Below are 19235 nucleotides of genomic sequence, written 5' to 3'. Positions count from 1 at the left end.
AAGGCATTACCATCTGACAGTTCATTAGCATCAGCTGGCTAAATGGCAGAGTGTTAAACTTTTATTGTTGTTCCTTAATAGTGCCCAGAGGTAAGGAAGTTGGGAAGTGATCCATTTTAAAAATGACTTTTATTTGGGGCAGCAGTGGGAATCTCTACACCAGCTCTTGTGATGATCCCGCTGGGAGAGCTGTGGGAGATGTGTGGTTTCGTTAAGGTGGGTTATTTATGAAAGTCTGCATTCTTTGTCATTTGCCACCACATCTGTCCTGCTGTGTCTCGTGAGGGAAAGGCTTGAATTTCAGTGCATACGTTTGAGACACATCATGGACAGAAAGGGGGAGTAAAGTAATGGGTTTTCAAATAATGTTATTTGTTAACGCCAAACAATATTGCTGTTAGTTAGTTATGAAATGTGCTTATCCAAATGTTGTTACTGCTTAACTGGTAGATGCTTCCGTCTGAGGGCATTATAGGAACACTTTACTCAATGTATATTACAGGAGGCAAATGGGACGACCCTGGAATAAAGTAGCCAATAAGTGGTATAGTTGAGATTTTTAGTGGGGAGGAATGGTCGGAGAGGGAAATTACAATATTTCTGAGATATAAAGTTCATTTTCTCTCCATGTTCTTGTTTCATTTTTCAATGTCCCATGGTTAATAAACTGTCACACAGTTGTAGGCAAGAGTCTGTATTGTGTTTTTATTTTATAAGTTCTGAAGTAGTCAATTCAACTTATACTGCCAAAGAGTAAAGACAGCGATTTATTCTTGCAATGAGGCAAATGGCCTTATAAAAGGCTTTATTTAAATCCCTATAATGAACCAATTTCTACCCTCAAGCACAGATGACAAAAATGTTTCCTGGCTTATTAGAGGAGGAGATATACAGCTGCTCTTGAGATATAAATGATTTTCAGATCTTTGCATATTTTTCTTTTACTTTATTTATTAATTTATCACACTCTCACACAATTTTTTTTCTCTATGTTCCATTGGTTGTGTAGATATCCATTACGGAAAGCTTGGCATGCACCTGGAACAAAACCCAAACTGATAATCATAACCCAAAGACATGCAATAGGAACCAAGCTTTGTGTGCGTGTTGTTTTTGAGTGTTTAGAGGGTGCCTAGTGTAGATGTGCTTTTATGGCAGAATAAATGCCAAGCTGACCTTCTCATCTTTTTTATAATTCCTTTGTACTTGGGTCCTTTCCAAAGAACCCCCTTTGTTCTGCAGCAGCACAAGTTCCTTTCTAATTGACTATAATGATGAGGCTTTTTACCCCTTGTGGAAAATGAGAACATTGGTCTCTTGGCACTCTTTAAGCTCACAGTAGTGTATGCGGATCAGCATTTCATTTTGGTGATGTTTATAAATGAAGCCATAAGAAACAACCACTCTCAGGAGCTCAGCATTAGTTAGGTTTATAGAGGGCATTGACCTGCATCTGATGAGACCCAGTATGTACCAATACATTATATTATATGGTTGGCCCATAAGTTACGTCCATGGACCATATATATGGTCAACAAACTTAATAATAATAATATTGAAGAATGATTCAGCCGAAAGGTCAAGTCGTAAGGTCTTACACAGCCTGCATATCCTTTGTGATTTGCTGAAATTACATCTTCTCATCTACTGTTCCTCTCACTTGTACAAAACTTCATACTCCGCACCAGAAGACTTTCATATATCAGATTTGTTCACTTCCAATTTTCAGTTTAAACAGTATGGCCACAATTAATCCTTGCCAATGTGTATGCTAATGAACCTTATTCATCTTATTCAGCTTGAAAAAATAATTTATAATATAACAGCTATAATATAACCCAGGGGCAGAAACATGTTGTGGTTCAGGACAAGACAAAAGTAGTCTTTGTCCTGAACCACACAACACATACAACCATGAAACTGGGCAAAAATTATCCTTCCATTATTCTTTCTCAGATTTTTGTTAATAATAATGTAATAATTTTAGCAATATAAATTATATGCACATTTAAATTCAAAGGAAGGGTTAGAAGGCATATATTCCTCCATATATCCAACTGTTTATTTAAATATTACTGGACCTCCCAGGTGTGTTCTGGCCATTAGTATGCCAGTTCATGGTAAATGTCATCTTAATAGGTCCTGCTGTACTTAGGCCTTTTTAAACTTTGGAATTTGTTAGTTTGACTCGTATAAAAGGGCCCTTTTAATACTGGAAAGTACTGTTGTGACTTGGGTGTAGTAATGGTATTTTGGTTCCTAGTGGACTGATGGCGGGTTCTTAGTAGGCTAGCACAGTGGTGCAGTGGGTAGCACTGTTGCCTCACAGCAAGAAGGAATCCTGGGTTTGAATCCCAGCCTGGGCCTTTTTGTGTGGAGTTTTCATGTTCGCCCCGTGTTCGCGTGGATTTCCTCCAGGTACTCCGGTTTCCTCCCGCAGTCCAAAGACATGCAGGTAGACTAAATTGAGACTCTAATGAGTCCCCCATGACCGCCCATGACCCTGACCAGGATAAGCGGGTATAGATAATGGATGGATGGATGGATGGATGGATGGACAAACCCCCAAGTAGATTAGCATGTCAGTTTATGAAGGAAAAATGTCACCTATTGTTATCAATACCTGGTAGTACTAAAATACAGATAAAATAAAGATTTATATATCTTTTGGACTGTATAAAAAGGGCTGTAATTTAAAGCTTACATCCTGCTCTTTAACCTCATATTCATTGTTTTATTTCAAATCCAATGTACTGGTATACATAGCTATAACAATACATGTCATTGTCCCAATGCCTCTGCATTGAACTGTATGTTCAACCTGAACAGGTGCCACCAGTCATGACATTTGGCCCAATTATTACTACCTGCAGCTATACATATTATTGTTTTGTGTTTTCTATGCGTGTTTTCACTTTTTCCCATGCGTACGTCAGTATACTTGAAGTAAAGAGTATAATTAATGTGTTATATAATTAATGCATGCTTAAGTACAGTTTTTTTTTTTTTTGACATATGGCCTGTATTTTTCTCCTCTTCTCTGTCTGCACAGTACAAGCAGCAACTTGCAATTTGCCCCTGCGGTGATGATAGCTTGCTATTATTTTTTTTAAACTGATCTGACAAGCTCTACTACAAGGTAAAAGTAGATAAGAATTTGATGACAGAAAATAAATCCATTTAATCATAACACATTTCATTAAATAGTTTTCCTAGAGAGATCCTGTGGGGCAGTAATGATCGTGTATGTATCTCTTAGTTGTTGATGCTCATATTCTTTATTTGTGATGTATAATCTACTTCCAGCAACTTTAATGAAGGAGCGGGTGCCTACAGTACATCTGTGGGTCGTAAATGTAAGCGGTGCCACGGTACAGACCAGAAACATTCATGCCATAAGCAAAAATCTGTCATTTCCCCAGCGACTGTTTCCTACTCCTTCTCTATGCTGTCATCGTTAAAGAAGGCTTTCTTTACCTCGCTGCTGGTACTGAGGTGCGGTCACACACGGTCACACGCGGAGGAAGTCTCCTCTTCAGTTTCCTCTTTATTGATCGGTCGGCTGCCATCGATCAACCGACTCAAAGGCCCTCAAACTGAGCACATCAGTCATCTTTGGAAATACAGCCAGTGATTTTTCCCTTTGCTTACGGCATCCCGTAACTGTAGGCCGTGAAGTTCTGTGACTCCACTTGTTTTTCAATGAAAGTCAGTATTTGCTTGCTGTCTGTCTTGCGCTGATATCTTAGCAGTAGGATGGATGTGGCAGTCTTTCAGGATGCTGCAGGGAAAGCAGACAAACTGACTGACATGGAGGAGAACTAGACTTCAGGTCAGCCGTGCACATTAATGTGCACCTTTTTATTCAGTTTCTGTTAAGACATCACCCTTATTGGGCTTCCACTATAAGCAGATGATCGGTCTTTTAAAGCCACTTAAACGTTTCACAGGGAAATCAATCCTTGTTTAATGGTTCGGGGACCGGCTGCAAGGATGCGCACTGCACCATACTCTCAGGCAGAGCTGTGCTGGGCTGCTGTCGAGGCTCAAGATGCACTCCAGAATACTGAAGCGAGTCAAAATTAGGGGTGGCAGTGTGCCTCTAGCAGCACTGCTATTCAGGATGTCGCTTTTCTGACACTGAGACTCAAAAACGCATGCTGCCTACAATGAAAAGAAGCTTCACATCCCTCACTGAGGTGTGTGGGTGAGGGGAAAATGGGGCCACCCTGCAGTTTTTTCTGCAGCCCTGAGATGCTGCATATTAATATGAAGCGCATGTCAGACAAATACAGCCTATCTGGTGATTGATTCTGGCAGTGGCTGTTGCGATGCCATTATCTGCAAGTGGAGGTACGGCTGTCTGGCATAAGGCATTTCCCTGATTGTCCTTTTAATATGTCCAGGAAGTTACATATAATCCACATGGCTATTAATTGAGAGCTACAATGGTATAATTGAATGGGTTTTGATGGTGAAGCTATCGCATAATAGCAATTGCAGCAGAACTCTGATTGCGTTTTCATTCTAGGTGATCATTTAACTGCTGATGGCATAAGTAACCAGGGGCGATGTGTGCACCTTGTGCAATGAATCCATTGGTTTAAGGCTGTACAGCAGGACGGCTCATTGGCACATTTACAGTGTAGCTCATCCGGAAGCAGGAGAGTAGATGAGGATTTTAATGAGATATCTGGAGTACATCACAGCTCTGTGACCATACCAGCAGTCACCAATATCATTCTACAGAGTCAGCTGGAACCATGCAATAGTAAAGCATCCATCAATAACTGATTTAAGGTCTAAGGCTGTGGTCGTTCTGATGTGGGGCACGGGGATTGATAATGCGTTAACAAGTGCTACCACTCCCAGTGTAATTACCTGTTAAACCCAGGGAAACCTTGGAGTTTTGGGGATTGGGACATTAATGTGCACCCCCCTGTGGCAGATGAGCACTCCTTTGCAAACACCTTTAATATTGCCTCTTGACCCCCCTCATCTAATGCTGTTCTCACTGTCTCCCCTGTGGGGGAAAAGCATGGTGATGCGATTGATTAGTCTTCCTGACAGGGCTGGTCAGCAGTGTGCCCTTAATGTGACTCGCTAAGATTCAATTATCTGTCTCGTATCAATTTGATCCAGGCCTGCAATTGTGGCTGTTGGACATGGGAGATTTGATTTCCCTGAACTCAACATTTTTAAAGCAGCTGCTGCTGGCTGGTGTACGGTCAAGCCGGTATGAATTTGATCACTTTTTTTTGGTGCTTTTATTTTTAATTAACAGTATTTGTTAAAAGTGATTTTCAGGGATGCAGGTTTTTCATATTGAAAAATGAAAATGATTAGTCCTATTTGACAGATCACTGTTGTGGCATGGTGCCTGTTTCTTTGAAGTCATTTGTGTTAGGTGTCATATGAAATGTTCTATAAACTTTGCTGTAAAATTCTTTATGCAGATTTATTTTACATAAGCTCAGTTTCGGAGATGAAGCTTAGAAAAGATGGTTTGATGGTAGTAATGATTATTATTATTATTATTATTATTATTATTATTATTAATTAAGACAGGAAAACGAAGGGTGTTATCTGTAAAAAAAACAATTGTATGTTTTCTCTACAATCATGTTATAGTTTTGTGTGTGGTAGATTTACATTGCCTATCGTGAGCTATACAGCCCACTGCAAGCAGTGCCTGTAAATGGATCTCTTTGCAGTAAATCACAGTATACATCATTCATCATTTTTGACACCCCAGAGATTTCTCAAATTTGGAAAACGGTTGAGAAGGGATGCCAAAGTGTGTGGGATAGTAACTTGCCCATCTTCATCCATTTTGTAATCTGAATTTTTCAAACACACCTAACAGATTGTTGCCTGAATTCCTCAAATGCTGTGGTGTACAGGCAACTTTTGAACAGAATGACATTGGAGGTTTTTTAGTGTTGTACGCTCAATTGTCACATCTGATCAAATGGTCGCCTGAAAATCATTAGATGGGAACACCTTCAGTAGTGTGAGGCTTTAGAAGCGTTCTTCCTCTGAGTTACTCAATCAGGGCATCTGAGGATGGCAGGATTGAATTATTAAAAATGCCGTTAGGCTCCACTCTAAGCATGAGGGAAAAGGGTTCCATTATGCCACTGTGTAATGGCAGGAAGGAGAGATGGAGATGCCTTTCATTTGCAGCACACTTTCACTTCATGACATTAATCTCAAACAGAAACTATGTTGCCATGTTATACTGCCTGAAATACCTCTACTGCTCTCCCTTTTGTCTCATGGCAACAGGTCTGGGTCAGTCTCTGTGTTTTTCACTCAGCAGGGAGCTGAAACTGGGAATCAGGCAGGCAGTTCAATTTTCTCCTTGAAAATTTGACGTTGACATTGCTGCCGCTACAGCTAACAGTGTCTGTGAACACAAAAATTATCCTGTACAGGTTAACTCTGTTCACTCTGTGTGTCGTAGAACTTAAACAGATTTTTTTTGGAGTTACATACAGCATGGGCAAGGTAGATGGTACCCAATAGATAGTTTTATCCCCATGTCACTGACCGTGTGATTAGATGCCTTATTAAACCCCCGGGGCAACAATTAAGGGTTATCCAGCAATAGTTGTTCTGTCTACAATCTTCTTTCATTTAAATCCCTATTATCCATAGAGTGTGCGTTGAGCAGTGGAAAATGAGGTTCTTAAGAAGGTCATTGGAAGGATCCTCGCTCTCTTTGATTGGGTCTCTGAGGGATAGGGATGAGTAGCTCCATTACCTCATTGTGCAGGCAGCATCATTGAGTCCCGGTCTTTGCTTCACCAAAGCAGAGTGCAGGTGGCACAACCTTCAACAACAGGCACTCATTACAGAGAGCGGGAGGAACACAAGCAATGTCTTCTCAAGGTTCCACTTCAGTGCTATCATTGTGTTCTGCATAGCTGAAACAACACAGTCTTGTAAATTAAATCTTTTTTTTTTTTTGTTACATTTATATTTGGTGGGCATGTACGTGAAATGCTTGGTAGAAAATTGTGTTTTTGGGTTGTCTTGTCGTTATGTTAGTGGTTTCTGGTCTCCTTCACAGCCAAAGGTAAAGAAACTTAACCCTTATAGCTTCAACAATTTAATGTCCAAGGTTAAAGTTGCATAAGCTCCTGGTCAATAGTGTTTAAATATTTACAAACCTTTTTTATAAGTGTTGTCTGAGGTCAGTAAAATAAAGTGAACAATTCTGCAGTCCTAATTCCTTTTTTGAACATCAAATAAGCCAAGGTGAGATTGCCACAGGGAGGGCAGTGGGCGTTGTTTAGTTAGCGGTTGCCGGGAAGGGGGCGGGGGGGGGGGGGGGGGGGGGGGGGGTTTCGCCAACTATGATTAATTATCAGTGAAATTTACATTTCCTCAATTTTTTACTTACCCCCCCTCCAATGGTACACATCCCTTTGCCCCAAACAGAACCCGCCCTATGCAACCGCCTCAAACAGCCCTGATGTGGTTACCCATCAAACCACCAAGGACCGGCGCATTTCAATGATGTGCCAGCGTACTATGATCTATGCTGCACCCTGTTATATTTTTTAAGTGTTTGTTAGATTAATGTGGATGTCAAAATTCTTTACCCAGATTTGCATGCGATGTGTTCAAAGTGTGAAATTGCGGAAGCTTTGATGTATTTGGTCGTGATTGATCTCTTGTCGGGGAGTCTAATGCAAATCAAATAAACAGATGCAAGAAACGAGCGCTGACGGGTCCCTTTACATCCCTGGGATGCTGGGATGGGGACCAGGTCACTTTGCTATGAAGGCCGTTTCTCACTTGCATACATGATGTCGCCCCAGCGGATTTGTGTTTACTTGTGGTTCGGTTCCGACCTCCCACCGCCTGTGACTAGCAATCGCCTCACATATAGCAGCTCCTCTTGTACGTGATATTCTTGCCAATCACTGCTGTGAAACACCCTGGCATTTCTCCTTAGAATAGGGTAATTCTGGCCCAAATAAGGCACACTGTTGAAGGAAGACTTTGAAAACTAATAAGGTTTTATACTTGTTAATCTAAAAAGCTTTCCAGAATGCTGTAAAAATGCCTCCGTTCAATTGAACTGCAATCCAGTATTTTCTTAGCACGTAGCTTAGCATTATTTTTCTCATTTTATTCTCTTTTCATACACTACATTTTTCATCACTGGCTTTGCTTAGTGTTATGACCATGTGTGAGGTGTAAGACCATTTTTAAGGGTTTTTTTGTATTTGCATATATAAAGACTTCAATAGTCACCTTCACTACTAAGTTGCTTGTTGTTTTTTCCTCCTCAGTATGAATTTAAAGTGAAGAACATCAAGAAGAAGAAAGTGAACATTATCGTGTCTGTGGATGGGGTCAGGGTGGTTTTGCGGAAGAAGAAAAAGGTGAGTTGCGTTTGAATGTGATTTGTTAACCGCTGAGCGATGCTGGGCAGGCAGAGGTCACATCCGTTATTCCCAGGCCCCCCACATCCGCGCACTTTTCCCCTCCGAGACCCATCACACATCAGATGCGTGTCCCTCAGTGTGCGGCTGTCTTTGCCCCACATTCAGCATCGCCAGGCTCATTAAAGCACACTGGCTCCCAGGGGACACTGTCCCAGCCGGAGAGATAGAGGATAGTGGTCTCTGTTTGCCAAGCCTGGGAGGCAGTCATCTCTAATGAAGAGAAGCTGAGGGCAAGAGGCTTGTGCCTTTAAGAATTTATCAGCCTTTTTCTCCATCCTTTTTTTACACCCCAAAAATCTAATTAGTTAAAATACCAATTATTGCAGGACTTGCCAAATTCAGCATTTGGACTTCTGTGTGTGAGATTTATTTATTTATTTATTTTATTTTATTTTTTATTTTTTTAATTTTTTTTTGCCAATCCTGTAATTATTAAATTTAATTAGGAATGTGCAGTTACATGCTTCCCTGATTTAAATGTGTTATTTGTGTTCACACTTTTAGGTTTTAGGATTGCAGTCAATCAGTCCGTTAATCAATCAGTTGAATGCAGTATAGCAATTTGCCGACTACTGATTAACAGCGTGCTACTTGTAAAAAAAAAATTCTACATCAGCTGGAACAATGTTTTCCTAGGAGTTTCCAGGACCATGAGTTAACCATAGTAGCGTTATAAATTGGAAATAACATATTTACTCTTTTTTTGTACAAAATTGTTCAAAACTAGACAGGAAAAAAGTACTTTGATTTCAAACTTGTACATTACACTTCATTCATTCACACATTGTTTCATCTGGCTGATGTCAAACTGATTTTGTGGTGTGCCCATCATGACTGGTTTTGCGCATGTTTAAAATGGCTTTGCTCCTGAAATGAGAGAACAGAGCAGACCTTACGTAAGCCTCTTAGATTTTGGGTTTTTTTTTTGGTTTAAAATAGCCTGGTCCACTAAAAGTCCCTCATAAGCCAAAAGAGACTTGCAGTAATTATAAAAGAGGTAAAGCTGTGTAAAGGTCTTGAAGTCAGACACCGAAGACTTCTCCCATCCTTTTGTCCTGGTGTCATGTGGACTCTGGCCAGCTATTGTCTGCAGTCTGGCATGCAGCACTAATGCATTTTTTCCCTTTTACTCATCAAAAGGGAAGATAAGCCCTGTACGTGGTCTCTTCCAGTAAGAGGTGCCCATAATTAATTGCTACAGAAAACGCTGGACAATTGCAATTGCAGGTTTTGAATTAGAAATGTTATTTTAGAATGCATAAAGAGTATGGGAATCCAAAGGTTGTTTAGGGACTGCTCAGTTATTTTTATTCAGATTTAATTCCAGGTTCTGCTGAATTGATTTTAGCCTTTAGTCTTTTAGGCCCTGTATGCAGATTGAGTCCACTCAGCTGTTATTTAAGTTACCCCGCAGAGGCTGATATAGTTTAATGGCAAAAGGAACTTGCCTTTTGCCAATAAAAGACATTTGCTGTCCTCTCACCAGGGAAACTAACTATATCATCGTGGGGCGAATTAAAGCACTTTTCAATCGAATGATTTTTATTTGCTTTGTTTGTATCGCCCGCTCATTGCTTTACACTTTAAAATGCCAGCGAAGTGAATGGCTCTTCATTTACATTTCAAAGCATTAACGTCTGTAAAATTGTTGCCGAACGGAGTCGGAGTGAATCGTACAGAGGCCGCAGGTGTTCTTCCGTTGACATTTAAAGAGAGTCAGCGGCTGGGATGTTGTGCCGGGAGAGCAATATATCATCTCCACTACTTTGTAATGTATGTTGGTGTTTCATTTGTGCTAAGAATCAATGTCCACTGACCTATTCTAGTAAAATGCAGTGGAATCCGTTGCAGAGGTCAGTTTCAGAGAGACGAATAGAGGGAGAAACAGATGAGAGATAACGCTCCTGCTCTAGTCTGACCAGGTGAAAACAACTTCATCTCAGCTGTGAAAATGTTCCATGGAGAGTCTTCCTCATGGTTCACTTAACGCCTTTTCAAATGAGCTGACACCCTCCTAATGATCTTAGGAGCAGTGCAGTCTAACACCACCACTCCGCCAGTGCTTCTCCTCAGGCTTATTCTTCTGTGCCTGCGGGAGAAAAAAAAATCAGAGCTTGAATATGAATCATGTTACGTAAATTCTCCGCATGGGTTACTTGAACTTTTTTGTAACTTTTTTCATCTTCATGTTGAGAAAAAGCATAACTTTTTATGTTTTTAGGCATATGGGCTGAACTGCACTTTGTTGCCTTTGTGAAGAACTGCGCTGAATGCATCTTCACAGAAAGAAAAATCAAAGTTTAAAAGCCAACATTGAATCGCATAACAGAAATCATCCAGTTTCTTTACCGGTTTTTGGCAATTGAAATGGTGATGTCGCCGTTCGCAGGTTTATCTAAATTTGGAAGTTTCTTTGTCTCCACAGAAAAAAGAATGGACATGGGATGAGAGCAAAATTATGGTCATGCAAGATCCCATTTACAGGTAGGAGCAATTGATCAATTTCCTACATCATTCAAAGAGATTCTAAGTATGTGTTATTAGTTGTTCGCAGCCACTTGCTTTGCTAATATTTGCAGGTATGTAGGGGCTATACCGGTATCTTGCTCTTTAACTTAAATAAGCTTGCCTGAATACCTTTCTCTGGGTGTGAGAAATCACTGTCTGTAATGTGCAATGAGTACCGGTCAGTGTATCCCATTGGAAGTGGAAGCATTGAGTCCCCTCACTAGCAGATGTTGTTTCAGCCCGATAGCAACTCAGAGCCTCCAGACTGGCACCTGCCCAGGTCTTCCTCAGATAAGCTGCACCAGCTGCAGATTTCCATTTTGCATAATGGCCGAAGTTGAACATAGATAATTTGCCTTTGTTGGATGATTAAAGGAAAGAAAACATGAGAAGTAGAGTAAATATGGGTTTAAAAAAAAACCAGACTGGGTTAATGAGGTTATGGAAGTATCTTGTTGACCGACCAGGAAAAATAAGGAAACAACCATCATGTTTAGGGACTGGTTGTTTTGTTGTGGACAATTTACTGCAATTTACTTTCCTGTCAAAATAGAAAAGATGTGATTCAGCGCAATGTGGAGAAAGATGGCATTTTCTGGAAAATTACACTGATCTACATTGACAGAAGTGTAATTAGATGAGCAACAATCTTTTCTTAACTTTTTCAAATGACTGCTACAAATTAGCCTGTGATTTGACATGTGTGTGTTCGTGCGTGCGTGTGTGTGTGTATGCATGCATATGCATATGCTTATGTGGATGCCTGTGTGGGGTTCCCTGGAGAGGTTATACTTGAGTATATGTTGATATGTTGCATTTCTGAAGAGTATGTTAAATGCTCCAGGTCAGATGTGTGCCCAATTCAATTTAATACTAATCCAAAACAGTTATATTTCCTGCACTTCCATATCCAAATTCCAGAGGATCAGCTTACCCTTATCATGCCTGCACAAACAGCTTTCAACGATGACAAGTGTTATTTGGTTGCACTGACATTGATAAGTATGGTCGTTCTTGATGACTAGTCGTAGTTTGGGTCAAGATTGCAGGATTACGGGTGGAGTTGACCTGTCCAACAGCATGGTATAGCTGCACAAACAGATAGTAGAGGAGAGGGGGAGGAAGATAGAGAGGGGTTTGGTTGCCAGGCAGCAATCTCAAGTCTACATGTTCTTTCGGTCTGCTATTTGTGGGTTTTCCGACTCAATCAGATTTGATGAAATGTGAGAGAAATACTGTGAGGCATTAATCACTACGCGAGGCGACTGACAAAAGCTTAACCACGAGCATCCACGGAGACCAGCGTGGAATGCTTGTATGATTTAAAAACATCAGGAGCCAAGTGTGGCCCTGTGGGTAGTGTTGTGTAGGGTGGAAAAGCAAGGCGTTTGAAACCAGACAGTAGCACTTAGTGTGATGGATGTTGGAGAAAATCCACCACACACCGATCAAATTTGGTTTTGGCTTTAAAATGGAATCGCTTGCCTTTCCAACAAAATGTTCACCTTCTCTTACTTATGTAGATATGTATCTGAGATATGTATATGTGTCTCATTATTACATTACATTACATTACAGGAATTTAGCAGGCGCTCTTATCCAGAGCGACGTACAACAAGTGCATTAGTTCAAGGTGCAGAGGTGCAAAAGAAACACACTAGAGTCAAGTAAAGATCGTAGTGCCAGAAGTGACCACATAGATCAGGACTCCAACCCTGTAGAGTAACCTGTTCAGCAAACAAACAATCCTGCCAAGTACAAACTAGCACTGAAATCACATTTGCCTAATCAGACAAAAACAATCCTGCCAAATAAAAACTAACGTGATCGTATTAGCCTAACTAGGTACATTGAGCTAAACTATAGGCTAGGGAGGGGCGGGGAGAGGTGCAGCCTGAAGAGATGAGTCTTTAGTCTGCGTTTGAAGGTAGTCAGATTCCTCATGACTTGTTGCATCTGCCACAGGACATGTTCTGCTTTTCTGTATTTCTTATCAATAGTTATACTTTGCCATTCTATTTAATGTAATATTTCAGAAATGCCAAACCATCAAGTGCATAAAGCTTGTTTCCTTAGAGACGTGCCATCCAAAATGAGATGTCTACCTAACCTTGCTAAAAATGGCAATTTAGAAACAAGTTGTTTTGACAGTGTCGCACACCGTGACACACCCCTTTTCTGAACAGAAGAGTTGGACACAGAGATATGAGAATCCGGGAATATTATAATATTCCAGTGTTTATTAAGCAATTTAGAGAGAGGGAGAATCCAGTCACTACAAAACAAACAAAACAGCTTCGCCCTTCATCCTCACGGGATCTGGGTAAAAATAATAAAGCCACACAGCAAACTGAAATAACAAAGACAAAATAACCAATACTACAAAACACTTTCCAGCCTTTTCCGTGCTGGTACGTTCCTCTCTCTCAGTTTGTGTCTTCCTCGGTCACAGACCCCTACTGGGAAGAAAGCACACTTCAAATACCTGGATTAATTACTGATGCATTCCAGGTGGGTGTGCCTACTTAACCAGGAAGCGTGGTCCTTAGACTGCCCCAAACCTCTCCCACAAACCAAGCCGTGTCACAGACAGGATACCATCTTTTGACTTGTGAGTCTACTGCAGTTTTTTAATCACAAGTTTACGCAAACTATATGTAAACTATTGATAAACTTTAACTAAGGTCAATGGAAATGGAGATCAATACAGTCAGATTGCATGGCCATTAGTTAGTTGGTCATCTACTGTGGACGGCAGGTTAGTTTTTTTATTGTTGGGGTATGGGCTGTAGTGTAAGAGTGCATGCTCTGGGCTTATGCACATACCATACAAATACCTTGGGATGTGTAGATTGAGCGCACTTATGTTATAATATTCACACAGGAGCCTATTTGATTATTCCATTAGTGTGCAAACGAAATGGTCACATTTTGAAACATGAGCTATAGTGGTTGATTCTGTCCTGCAGGCCAGACTAATTAGTGTGGAACTCAAAATACTACCCCATTGTGTGACACCCTCCTATTTCAGCAAGAAAAGGTGCCCTTGTGAATGCAGGATAGAGAATTTGGTGAAAATGTGATCGTTGGCCATATTTCATTACATATTTTACATTTCAGTCCAGTCACTTCAACAAAACCTCATACTTCTTTGTGAGCATAGGGCTTTGGGGATGCTGTGCTAACCTGCCATTTTTACAAATCAACAGGAATGTACTGCTGTGGGTGCCTGCTGCTTGTGAAGGCTTGCAGTCCCAAGATAATAATTCACAGGTGCCTCCTAAGCCCCTAGAAGCTGTGATCATTGATGCTTGTTGATAATTGCACTGCTGTTGGAATATATTCTTCTGCGTCAAAAGTAATCTGTGTTTGTTTGCTTGGAAAAATACCCGCTGCGCGTACAGCACTGATCTTTTGTCTGTCGCTGCCGTAAGCCAAGCAGTCTAGATCACGGCTGGCTTCGAAACCCGCAGACTGAATCACATCTTCTCACTGTGCTTGTGGGCCCTAGATTAGCGAGTGACAGTTCCATTTGTGCAGAGTTGTGGCGGCATTTCCTCATTCCCCGTTTCTCACCCCCCGTGAGCTTCAGGTACCCCGGTCCTGGGCTCAGCCACAACAACTCTCGAGTCTTGAATTTCCGTCTTGGTGCAGTCAGAGTTGATGATATGTTTTCACTATTCCCTCACTATTTCTGTTCCTGAAATAACAACAGCCTGCACATACCCAAAAAGTGACAGGGGCTCAGCACAGTGAAAAACAGTTTTGTTTTGTTTTGTTTTTTAATCCTGGTCTGAAAGGATAAAGCTATTGTATTGAGGTGGTTCAATTCCTCAGGGAGTTGGTTAGTGCTTGCAGCTCATTTTCCACCTATGGAGTTTCTGTCTAAGTTTAACTCAGTTTTTGAAATTGATAATATCGCATATGGATTGTATTTTTATAGATGAGGGTATGATATATTAAGAAACTTCTATAGATGCATAGAGTTTTTGGAAGCTTGCTGATATTTTAAACATCCAATTTTTACACCATTTGTATCACCACTTGTATTACTGAAACCATTTGCAGTCTGATGTTTTCTACGATAATGAAGTCATTGAATTGCTCTTTGGCACTGATGTCACTAAAGCTATTACATGTGCTACTGCTTGTCTTCATCCTAAGAGCAATATGCATGGTTTTATCTTCTGCTCTGCTCCCAACTGTAGTGTGCTTTGCTTTGTGAATGAGTGCTTGAGGTGGCTCATTCTTGTCTATGTGGTGCAGGTGCCAAAATGCCTCCAAGGTCATGTTTACTTGAGAATGTGAGAAGAAAATGCCTGAGACTCCATTCAAATGTCATCCTATCGGTTGCTAATACCTTCTTTATCATCCCCTGACCTTCTCTTTGAGCCACGGATATTGAAGGTATTAAAGTTAATCTCTTTAAGGGAACATCTCTTATTATTTACTTCTTCTTTGATGGGGGGTGGTATTCCTTAATTTATTTCCAAAGGTGAAATACATAACTAGGGTGATTTGCATTCATGGCATTTTAACACATAATTATACACTTTTATTGTACAACGTGCTGCATATACTGGATCAGTTTGGCCTAAGTTGCACGGCACCTCAGTGCTTAGATGATGATAATAATAATAATAATAATAATAATAATAATAATAATAATAATAACAGAATAGTGATAAATAATTGACAGCACCGATTAGACATACTTTAGAAATAAATGAACTGATGTCTTTACTTGGCATAGACGGTACTTTCATGAAGTGAATTTACTATTGGTACTTGAATGATAATTAATCGCATCGGCTCAGGCGTGGCACATTAATTTTCAGTGTTGTCTAGGTGTGTGAAATGTCTCTTATCACCTTTGGTCAGAATCCACACTTTTTGATAATGACCATTAATCCATTCATGTAGATGCCAAATCTAGCCATTCCTTGCTCATTTATGAAGTGTTCTATTTAAGGCTTTATAACTCCAGATGTGAGCATCACAGAGATTTGGAAACTGGCTTAAATGATGCAAGACACTAGTATCATTTACAGTACTAGAGATTAGGTTAGTTTATATTCATAATTTAGCTAGCAATAAAGTGCCACAAATGCAATTATGTAGCATAAGTGAAGTTCTTCCCCTTTAGCCTGAACTGGACTACTGAGAGCCACACGTGTAAAACCTGTAAAACCATACATGTCCCGAATCATGCACTCCTTGACCACAAGTAAAATGCAAAATCTGAGTGTGATATACAGAACAACTGAATTGCTAAATTGAAGCAAATGTAAAGAAGTCTCCATTAGTGTCTGCAGATCTATTCAGAATGTCTGAATTTCAATACAGATCAACTGTTTTGACTCATGAAACTCAGTTTTGCATCATTTTCAAGTGGGAATCTCTCATCAGTATAGGGTCTATACTGGGTCTAAGACTATCTAGGGGTCCAAAAACCTATGGATAGGCACGCATTATAAAACCATGCTTGTTTCATACATCTGCAGCCATTTTGATTTTTATGATAGCCAGTTGTCAAGGAAACCAAATGTTTCTTTTATATTTTATTTCCTGGTTTTGTTTAATAGTGTGTCTGCTTCAGTGCTCTTAACTGGCACTACTTTCTAAATAAAAAAAAAGTTGCTGTTCAATACACTGCTGTACAATGCAGAGCAGTCAATTCGGTTAGGGGCATTCGGTCATCTTGGCAAGCAATTCTGGCATTAGTGTTGCCTCTGGTGTGTAAACCATTGTGGCACTGCATGTTTTCCTTTGTAGGCATATATATATCAGCTTGAACTATGCAAAGAAGGGGAGCTGCTGTTACTGTGTTTGCATGCATAATTGAATAATCTGAAAAAAATCACAGAATGAATTTTAATAGGACTGTTGCAATGAATTTGAGTCAGTTTTGTGCCCCACTGGGTCCAGCATGGCCGTGCTTCTTAAAATAATTGTGTTTCTGTGAAGAACTAAGCATAGAAAAGCCTCTGATCAGAGGGAAAACAACCTTGGTTTTTTTTTTTTTTGTCCAAACCCAAAAATGTTGTCAGGAAAACAATGTCAATGCATTTACCATGGTGATGTAAAGTATCTAGCTCTCTCTCTATCCATTTGGCCCAGCGACATTATATTTGTCTTGAGCATTATGTAAAGTGAGTGAATGTCAAAATGCGGAGGTGGCTACTTTAATCCGCATAATTACTGGGAGATTATCAGAAGGGATTAATACCCTTCATTTACTGCCAAAATCCTCATTGTGCTCGAAGAAAAATACACATTTCTTGGGGCTACAACTCTCCATCTATGACCTGATATGGGGACTTCTTAGGTCTCAGCCTTAGCTGATTTGTTAGCTCTGAGGGCAGTCGTCAGTTTAGGTAAATTAAAGTTTCAGGAACCACTGTGAAAACACTGCCCTGTTGTCCTTTTGAGCTGTTCATGGGCGTGTCTGTTCATTGCAGAATGCACATGTCTGTTGGAACATTCAGAATCCGTAATGCCACCACAGGAAGTGTTTGTGCCAAGTTAACTTCTCCTTTTTTTGTTTACATACTGTACATTCATACATACAGACATACATGCATACATACATACACACACGTACACGGAGACAATACATAGTATCATTCAGTGAGGGACTTGGAAGTATAAATTTCCCCCACCTATCAGCATTCTGAAGTGCATGTACGAAACAGTTTTGGTACTAGAGGATATCCAAGCATACAAGACTTAGATGTTAGGGATGACATTCGTCGATACACCGTAGTTTCACTACATGAAGTGGATTCACAAGCATATTTAACAGTGTACATATTTAGATGGCACGTCTGTGAAATCCTAAGGAGTTTCAGTGCAGAAATAAGTGAGAGCAGCATCATTTGAATGAGAGACAGTTGGTGGAAACTGCCAACCTTAAATAATATATCAATTCATTCAAATTCAGAATTTTCATAAATTAGGCCTGCATAGTTGTTTTTTTTTTTTTTTTTTTTTTTTTTAAAGATAGCTGAATATCCCAGGGAAAGTGGAAAGTTTATTCTGGGTAACTAGTTGGGGTGGGGGGGGGGGGGTGGCGTGGGTGGGTGGTAGTGGGTCTTGTTTATATCCATTAGGGAAGTGTTAAGGAAGATTGGCCTAATCTCAAAGGGAATTCTTCATACTTCAGTAACTACAAGAACTCTATAACAGCACTGCCTTATTAAATCTGAGGGAGGGATCCAAATTTGTGAGCAGTAAGAAAACAGCTGTTTTATTCTCTTTGGCATTAATCTTGGTAAGTTGTTCTTGTTTAAGTTTATGGAGTTTTTTTCTAATATTTATAGTGTTGTGTAAACCACACTATGCAATAAGAGGCACAAATTCTGCTTCTGCTTGTTAGGAAGTGAGTATGGGCTGAATTATAGATAAAAACCAAGTTGGTGCAATGTTCAGGTCAAGATTAACAGTTCAGGTTCCTAGTGTACAAGCACAGCAGTGTTATTTTTACTGCATAAGGAAGTTCAAAGTGCTGTAAATGTATTATCAAATGTATTCTTAATGTTTTCTTTTACTGGTTGTGCACAGTTCTGTGACTGTGTCTGACTACCTAACTCCAGGAAACAGCAAAATTTTATGCAAGCAGAATTGTTGCCCTCTTTTTTCCCCCTGTGGCCTTCTGTTGAAGGAAGCCTGTGGACGTGACCTTGGCGCACTTCTAACAACACTGGTCATATTTTACAGGCATTTTTGTCACCAGAATGGCGGCTTGTAGCTGAACAGGGAAAGCGCTGACACAATGACTGATCAAAATAGATAGCACATAACATGCATAGACACAATAGGTCACATACCATGAAAGCAAGCAACCAAGTACTACTTCAGCATTTTTGTTATTCCACAAACACAACATACTGAAGAAATCCTGCCCTTTGTCTCTCTGTGAGTATGCTGAAGCCAAGTTTAAGCAGCTGGGCTACATATTCTACTCATTAGTAACCCCATCCTTATATTAAGAAAACCTTTAAAGTACATATTTACTGTGCAGTTTTGCTTTGATTCAGGTTGCCCTTAAAACTTCATGAAATTGTTATCAGGAAAAACAGACCACTGTGACAATGAACACTAATTATTAATGCTCGTGACTTTTCTGGTTTAAACATAACAGTGTGTCATATTATAGTCCATTTCCTGAAACAATTTATAACTATACATTCATGTCACATCCATCTATCTTGCTTGAAAGTGAACTGTTTGATAATTTAGTTTCATACATATAAGCACATCATT

At 40.0% G+C, this 19235-nt stretch overlaps 1 protein-coding gene across 2 annotated transcripts in view; it reads left to right on the top strand.

Annotated features, from left to right (window-relative positions):
• Positions 1-19235, top strand: part of nos1apa (nitric oxide synthase 1 (neuronal) adaptor protein a) — a 93913-nt gene that overhangs the window by 26576 nt on the left and 48102 nt on the right. For both annotated transcript variants that reach the window (XM_035414918.1, XM_035414919.1), the window contains exons 3-4: positions 8307-8399; positions 10888-10946. In XM_035414918.1, the coding sequence (XP_035270809.1) occupies positions 8307-8399; positions 10888-10946 (152 nt within the window). The remainder of the gene's footprint in view (positions 1-8306; positions 8400-10887; positions 10947-19235) is intronic.

Source organism: Anguilla anguilla, chromosome 4, assembly GCF_013347855.1.
Source record: "Anguilla anguilla isolate fAngAng1 chromosome 4, fAngAng1.pri, whole genome shotgun sequence".
Lineage (NCBI taxonomy): Eukaryota > Metazoa > Chordata > Actinopteri > Anguilliformes > Anguillidae > Anguilla > Anguilla anguilla.
The sequence above is the reverse complement of the archived record's forward strand: the minus strand, read 5'-3'. Positions and strand labels throughout refer to the sequence as shown.